This window comes from Calonectris borealis, chromosome 1, assembly GCF_964195595.1.
Source record: "Calonectris borealis chromosome 1, bCalBor7.hap1.2, whole genome shotgun sequence".
In the NCBI taxonomy this organism is placed as follows: Eukaryota; Metazoa; Chordata; class Aves; order Procellariiformes; family Procellariidae; genus Calonectris; species Calonectris borealis.
The window spans coordinates 39946993-39955661 of NC_134312.1; the positions used below are offsets into that span (position 1 = coordinate 39946993).

Here is an 8669-nt window from a genome sequence, read left to right on the forward strand (position 1 = left end):
GCCCATTTTTAAATAAAACTCTGGACTTGAGCCAAGTGACTTTAGTGTGCTTTACATGAGGGCCTCAGAGTGGGAAATGTCTCATTCATTCTTGTGTCTAGAATTGAACATTGAAAATCTCAATGCTTATGTTATCTACACTCGCCATGCTGGCGCGATGAGCTTGTAATTCACAGTACTAAGGAAATTTGTGGGGTGGGAGATGAGGAGGGGGGAAGGGGAGACATTAGCAAGGATTGGAGACAGGAGGAAAAACATCTGCAGCAGTCATTCAAATGGAACGAACAGAACGTAATATTCTTCGATACAAACATATCTCACATCATGTAACCACAGAAAAAACAACTGCAATGTTCTCTTTAAAGACATCACATTCCCTGTGGATTTTCCTCTAGACAATTTGTTTATTTTCAAGACAAAAAAGAGTCGTCTTTATCACATTTTTTTTCTTCCTTCTTTTTAAATACACTGGTACTCACATCTAGTTTGTACAAACATTTAATAATGGGCAACACTGAGAAACTTGAAGTACACTGAACTATGTATAACCTTCTCATTCTATTTTTGTACAGTGCCAGAACCCCTGAAACTAACCTGATAAGAACAATTCCAGTAGAGTACGTATGGATACATATTTCAGTTTTGTTTTCTCCAGCAGTAAAACTTGTTTTCTTGTACTTAAACAAAGTAAAAAGATCCAGAATATAAGTGTTTCTAATGTAAATTCAATAAAATTTTCAGTGCATTTTACTATTGATGGTAGTAACCCAGGCTCCTTCCATACTGTATCACAAGAAATGTCTGAAAATAAGTTCCTATTTTCCCCAGGTAGACATGATTTTTCAGCTACATACACAGACTATCAATATATAGACTAGACAAGTACAATACCTGGTCTTTTATTATTAAAGATTTTCACTGGAGTGCAATGAACCTGAAGTTAGCACTCCCCTGTTCAATAGCCTCTCGTAAACGCCTAAAAGTATCAATCATGCTGTATCAGAACAGTCAGGAGATTTAAACTGATCCCTAGCGTATCTTGGGCACGTTCCACTGATGTTTGTGCAGAATGATGTCAGGAACAGGTTAATTGCCTAGGTTTTCTATTAACACTATTACCAGGCAAGCACACACTTCCCACTGAACCCTAATACCTAATGAGCCCTTTTGCTGAAGTCACAGCTGCTTATCAGATGGAAACCCGGGCATGCACCATTCCCTTCTGTTTTCCGAGGAGGCAAACCCATGAGTGCAGCAGGAAGGAGACGTAACGAGCTCCAACAGGCACCTTGTCTGAGCCATTGAGGAACCTGGCTTCCTGCTGGGAGCCCTGCCGAGTACACCTTCCCTGTAGCACATAGTATCCTCTATGCACACAGCCATGTGGAAGTCCTGCAGGAACTTTGAAAACCAAACCAACCAAACACACACACCCCCTGCACACTTCAGCCTCTCTGTTTATAGAGCAGGGATAGCAGAATGCTAGTAAGTGAGGGTTTTTTTGGTGGACTAGTGAAAGTTAGCAAAGTGCTTAAGATTAATGGATGGAATGTGCCAGTTCAAGGGCAACAGAGAGCAATTGAATAGTAAGCAGCAGAATAGGATGATTAAATCACATAGTTGTCACCTAAAAAAGCTTTCAGGACAGCTCTTTTGCAAGAAGCTACTTCTGAAAACTTCTAATGAAACCACAATAAAATCTGGTCAGTTTGTTTTGTTTTGCTTTTTGTCTCTCCAGTGACAGAATCTGCCAAAGACATGGCAATCTATTAAGTCAACTTTGAAGCTCTTCACTAGGTAAAGACAGAGGTACTTTAACCATACACAACTTCTTGCTCAGTGAGCAGGATCTGGATTAAGGATGATGTTTACAACTGTTCCAATTTGACTGTAATTCTAAAAATGCAGACTGGCCTCCAGAAACTCTAGATCTAAAACAAGCTGTAATTGGCATGTTATCACTTCATCTGAATCCAGAGTGTATCTGAAAAATGTTTTTAGAGTGTAGATCTACTACAAAAGCCATCTCAGCTCTTTCAACGTTGCTTGCCTTTGTCCTTCTAATAAGGTCATCAGGTCTACCTATTAGAATCCCTTCCCACCACCCTCATTTTCTTTTCAAAGAATAACAGCATAGTATCATGAACAGTGAAAAGCCACAGATCATATACATACATCAAATATTTTCTTTTCGATAATGCACACTGCAAGATTTGCTTGCTGAAGAGTCAGCCTGTTTTTCACTGCGGTGGCATTAAGCAGGACAGGTCAATATGATTACACCAGGTCCCATTGTCCAGAGTGATGCAGCTCTGCAGCCTTCTCTAGTATTATTATACTGTGCACATATTGTACTGAGTTTGAATATTGTACGTATTAGAAAACAGAGCTTCTGCCAAAAATGTTTTACGAGCTTATTCAACAACACATCTGAAACAATATAGAAGAATCCATGTATTTTCTGGGCCATCACACATCTCGGCCTACCTGCTTATAAGACCATATCAGGTCTCTCACAAACATACAAATCACCTACAAATGTTGAGGTACTTGAGGTTACCTGCTAAGTTAGACCTAACAGATAACAGTCAGTTTTGTCAGCCAATGGGCTACATCTTTTTAAGCTCCCTTCTCCCCTTGTTTAAGGATTAGCAGATGAGATGCATAATTAAATATTATAGCTTCCAAATGTACAGACATGGAGACAGAACAGGCCATTGCCAGTCTAGAACACATTCTTCCCAGTAATCTGGCAGAGGAGCAGTGAATTTCCATATGGTGATGTAAACCACCACCAAACAGATTGGGCATCTTTTAGTTTGTTTTCCAGTGAGGCTCTTGGTACTGGTTCTGTTGTGTACATTGCTATTATAGTCTACATACATTAAATAAACACACTTGGTAAATCTCGCCTCAAATTTATCCATGACAAATCATACTTGGCTGCTTACTTTCTATGCAGAAATGACTGGCTTAGTGGGAGAGAGGAAAGGACTCTATTTCTTCAGCCTTGACCTTAGCAAGGCTTTCAACAGAACCACAGAATCGGTTGGAAAGGACCTCTGGAGGTCACCTGGTCCAACCCCGCCCTGCTCAAGCAGGGCCATCTACAGGAGGTTGTCCAGGACTGTGTCCAGATGGCTTTTGAATATCTCCAAGGATGGAGACTCCCCAACCTCCCCAAGCAGCCTGTTCCAGTGCTCAGTCACCCTCGCAGTATCTTTGTAAACAAGCTGGGAACATATGGATTAGAGGAGTAGACTATAGTGAGGTCAGAAGCTGGCTGGACTGAGCAATTGGTCGTTCAAGTAAGAGCAAATTATTAGCAGCATTCCTCAAGGGTCAATACTGAAGCTGATACTGTTTAACGTCTTCATCAGGACCAGGGCTGCCACTCAGAGGGGCCTTGACAAGCTGAAGGAATTTGTCAACAGAAAACTCATGAGATTTGACAAAGGCAAATGCAAAGTCCTGCCCCCGGAATGGAAGAACCCCATATTGGGATTATCAGCCCAAGAAGATAACCCCATGCTTGTACAGGCTGCAGACTGGTTAGGTTGTGGCTCTGCAACCTAGGGGTTGCAGGGTGTGGCAGGGATGTCCAAGTGGACAAGATAAATGTGAGTCAGTAGTGTGCTCTCGCAGCAGAAAAGGCAACCTGTATGCTGGGCTGCACCAGCAAGAACATAAGCCAGCAGCTTGAGGAAAATTATTATTCCCCTCCACTCAGCATTAGCAAAGCTCCATCTGGAGTACCGTGTTCCAGCTATGGATTCTCTAGCGCAAGAGAGGCAACACCACAGTGGAGGAAGTCCAGCAGAAAGCCACCAAGATGATCACACTACATAAGGAGAGGCTGGGGGAGGTCGGTTTGTTTAGCCTGGAGGATGAAACAGCTACAACCTTCCACTACTTAAAGGGACATTACAGAGAAGACAGAGACAGACCCTTCTTAGAGGTGCACAGCAAAAGGGCAGGTAACAACTCATAGCAAGGGAAATTCTAATCAAATGCAAGAAAACACATTTCCACAACAAAGATAGTTGAGCACTGAATCAGATACCTAGAGACCCTGTAGAATCTTCACCCTTGCAGATACTCAAAACTTGGGTGGAGAGGGCCCTGAGCATCATAATCTAACTTTCAAGTTAGCCCTGCTCAAACCAGATAGCCTCCAGACATAAATTACTTTATGATCCACCTGGAGCACGTGAGGCTTCTGACACGAAGAGTGTTTAGATATTTCTGTTAAAGAACTACATGCAATCACTTTCTGAAGTGGTAATACACAGGTCCCTATCACTCTCCACATTTGGGCTTCTAAGAGTGGATTCTATACCCTCGCAGAGCTCTGGGTCTGCACATGCCAACAAAAAGTCAAGCCTTTACTTCACATTCTCCATAATCCAAGTCTAGATGGCAGTATATAATACTAGATTATTACATAACATTAGAGTAAAACCTAGATTAGATTTAAGAATAACATAGGAACAATAGCCATTCATGGTAAGAGTAAAATTATGTCTGGTGGCTTTATAGCCACCACTTTGATTTATAGGATTTTGTATTCATCATCAAGAATTTCTGTATCAGGAATGTCAACAGCTTAATAGAAAACTTAGTACATCACATTGATCTTAGTTTTATAATACTCAAATTGATTTCTGTTTCTCATGATCAGTAAGTACATTTTATTATTATGGTTTACCTAATTGGTAGTGGGACACCACTAGTAAACCCATACAAGTAAGCGCACATGCATGTGCATACATACATTCTTGTTTGTGTCAGCTTAACTGAGAACAGAGGAATAGAACTTTAGCCCATTAACCAAAATTGTAACTTCATTTTCACCAAAATTATGTAACCACTGTTATCACAAAACCTTCTTTTAGTATGAGCAAAAAAAATGAGACCCTAATTCAGTACCATCCTCTGCCATATTTCAGGGGATTCTAAAGGCACGTTTCTTAACAAAGGTAGAAATCTCTTAACATTTAGAAAAAAGAAAATAATAGAGAAGCACTGAACATTTTTCACTGCCATTCTGCTTTATATGGCACTGAGAAAGTTTCCACTGCCCACCTATTCCATTCAGAGGAATACTGCAGGCATGCAGGACATACAAAAGGCATAAGTGATCACTTTCATGTGAATCATGTCGTGTAGCTGGCACAACAAGGGAGAGCCCACGTAATTCTCTCTTCTCACACAGTTTGGTAAAGCAGAAGGCAATATACCAAATATACCAAAAATCTGAATGAAGTTTCAGAGCACTGCTCACTCACAATCAAGAGATGATACATTTCCAGTTTTCACACTAACGGAACCCAGACAAGATGAACACTTCACGTTATCAACTTTCCGATGTCTAGATATGTAAAAGCCAAAATTTCAATCTCTCAAGTTGCATGAAAGGTTTTGTCCTACCTGCACAAAAATAAGCCAGCAGAGTTCATGCCAGAAAAGTCAGAATCTAGTCCTATCATTAAAATGTTAACTAAGTCCCATCAAGGTAGGAAAATGAGGATGTGGATAATTGGTAGTTTGTACTGGAGGGAACTGTACTTAAAGGGACTAGCCTTCTCTTGTGTGGATGAATAACATAATTCAATACGATTCTGCCTTTGATGAAGCCAAGAACACAACTTAAATAACTAAGATTTCTTGTCTAGTTTAAGTTTTCCCACAATAAGACTTTCTAAAAAAATGAGTGCAGACATGCACAGAGACAAGATCACATAACCACAGCAACATGACAGCTGTTTGATATCTCCCTGAAACACAACCCTCTTTTCAACTAAAAGTTATGTCCCAGACAAATACAAGCATATTTTTAAAATGTTAAGACACACACGGTAACACAAGGAAGGAGGTATGAAGAGAAACTACTAGCGTTCTTCATGATTATCTACCCAGAAGGATGTAATTTTTTTTTTTTTAAACACAAGCATAGATTTGATAATAGATGCTACAACTGTCGTCTTCCTGTGGTATGAAATGGGATTAGAGGAACAGATGATGTTTCTGAAGAACAAACTTCTCTATTTAGTTTTATACCTCCTATCAAAGTGATTTTATTTTCTGAATTGAAATCTACTTAAGTTTTTTTACTTAAAACTAGACAGATGTACATCGAAGTATTTATATGCTAATGAACACTAAACTTTCTAATCTCTTTAAACAAATGAAAAAGCCTCTTTTTTCCTACAAATTTATTGTAAGAAAGTACCAATCTTAGAGACATAAATTAAAATATCTATATAAGGACAGAAAGGTGCTTATTGATTGAGGTATATTTTCCTGCAGGATTTGAGACTGAAACCCCATTCTTCATTGAAAACACAAGACCTTGTATCAGTATGGAATTTGAAATCCTTTTTCTAGTCAGTCCAGATTTACTGGAATAATAGGTAAAGCCGAAAGAGAAGATATTTTTAACATACCCACAAGTTGGAAAACACACACTCCTATTACAGCCCCACCTAGAACGGGCACTTAGCACACAGGGTACCACACATTTTAAGCTCTTTAAAGACAGCCCTGTTTCTGAAATCGCCACTCAGGAGGTTTCCAATTCTCAAAAAAATAGGTGTTGGGAGAACTTCTACCCTAGCTGAAGCGTCATACGTGTCATCAGAGTGTGTTATTCACGCTTAAGCAAGAGGAAGAGGAAACTTCACAGAGATTTAAGCAGAGAGGCATCCGGCACTTGCAATTAGAGCAGCCCCACCGCCAGCGAGCGCGCACGAAACGCCACCGCGGCCACCTTTAACCCACGCTCGTCCCAATTTAAATAAAACAGAAAGCCTTCCCCCGCTCCCCCTCCCCCGCCCTTACCCCCTACCTTCCACCGAGCGCCCGATACTGTGCAAGTGAGTGAGGGAGGGGTACGCGGCATGAACCCCCTTTAGGTACGCCTCCAGCTCCTCGGCGTGGTGGTACTTGAAATCCAGTGCGGCCGCCAGAGAAACCAGGCAGAGGATGCCCACCACGTCCTAAAAAGAAAGAAATGAACCAAACAGCCGCGGGGACCGGCGGGCTTGCCGCTGCCCCGGCTCTGCCGCCGCCGGACGGCGGCGGCAGAGCCGGGGCAGCGACAAGCCCGCGGAGGGAGTCCTCCCGCCTCATGCCGTCTCCCCTCACAGGGAGCAGGTGCCTTCCCCCTCCACCCACAACCGCCGCTCCTACCCCAGCAGCCGCCCGCATGGTGCCGCCGCTCTTCCACAACTGGAGCCCCAACGCCGGGCGGGGGCCGCCATCCCCCGTCGCCGGCCTCGCCCTGCCCCTGACTGACGCGGGCTTCATCCACTCAGGTCCCCCCGGCCCGCCCAAGGGGCAGAGGGGCACCCCCCCCCCCCTTTCTCCCCTCCCTCCTTCCCGCCTCGCCAACGGCTCTCACCTGTGCGCGGCACGGCTCCTGTCAGCGCGGCAGCGGCGGGCGGCGCAGCCCTCCCCGCTGTCCTCGGCAGCCCCTCGGGGTGAAACCAACCCGCCTTCTCCTCCGCCTGTTCCTCCTTGTACGTTGAGGGGAGGGAAAGGGCTCGAGCATACGGTTGGCGGCCGACTTCGTGTCGTCGCGGACCCGCTGGCTGGCCCTGCTGCTGGGCGGTGTCCTGAGGAAAATGCGCGGCCACGTTTTGGCTAGTCCTTGCTGGTTTTACCTCATTTTTCTTCCCGGAGGTGGTGAGGGGTGACTGGAGGGAAAAAAAAGGGGGTGGGGGTGGTGCAGAAGTTCACGTTTTGACTTACGGTGATTGTTTTGATTCACAGGAAGGGTTGTTAAAAACAAAATTATTTTTTTCTTCCTTTTTTTTTCCTCTCTCTTTTTTTTTTTTTTTTTTTTTTTTAATGGGAGGTGTGACAGCTGCCCGGCGCCGGCTGACATGTACCGTTCATACCACTGCTCTTCCTCAGCGGCTGTGTGGTCCTGGGGTGTGATCAGGGTATCAGCACCTGGGGCCCAGAGACAAAGCCCACTGCATGCAGAGGGACTCTTGAGGGAATTTAACTGCCCAAATCTAACCAAATCTCTGTCTAGAGTTTGGTTGTTTTTTTTTTTTTTAAGATGAGTTTTTAATAGGTTTGTATTCACTTACTGGAGGGACTGGATTATATCTAGAGAATTAAATGCTTTTCTTGGTTTTGCACTAACCACATTGCCTTGGGGATATCCTAGTCTTGGGATTCACCACAAAGACTTTTTCATCACCTTTTATTGTCTTTAAGATTGAAAAGGACTAAAAGGAAAAAAGTAAAGCTGCCTCCAGCAAAAATTAGGATAGCATCTACATTTATTTTAAAATATGATGTGGATATAGCTGAGTGTTAGAATACAACTATTTGTAAAGTCTGGATAATTTTTCTGAGAGAAAAAAATGGCAGGTTTCATTATAACCAGCAGCAGGATTTCATCCACCTTCTTCTGAAGTTTGCTATACGAGGACAACGTCAGAAAAAGGATATTGAAGGAAATGAATGTACAATTCAATCCCAAATAACAAGTCCTGCATTCCGAATAGAAGATGCTGTATTTACTAAAAAGTTTTTGTTAAATAAAAAATCACCGTTAAATTAAAAGGTACCCTTTTTTTTACCCCAAAGCTTTAAGAGAAAAAACAAAACTATATTTTAATGCAAGTACCTGTAGTATCCCAATGTACCAGAAG

General features: G+C 42.7%; 1 protein-coding gene across 2 annotated transcripts in view; it reads right to left on the minus strand.

Moving 5' to 3' along the window:
* The window catches only part of CPM (carboxypeptidase M), a 35554-nt gene extending 27143 nt beyond the window's left edge, over window positions 1-8411 (minus strand). The window contains exons 1-2 of one of the 2 annotated variants that reach the window (XM_075149484.1): window positions 7192-7278; window positions 6848-6998 (exon numbers count right to left, since the gene is read on the minus strand). In XM_075149484.1, coding sequence (XP_075005585.1) covers window positions 6848-6998; window positions 7192-7209 — 169 coding nt within the window. In that variant the 5' untranslated portion in view covers window positions 7210-7278. Of the gene's footprint in view, window positions 1-6847; window positions 6999-7191; window positions 7279-7402 lie in introns of those variants that run through there. The other variant, XM_075149494.1, reaches the window with a different exon arrangement.
* Between the last annotated feature and the right edge of the window lie 258 nt (window positions 8412-8669).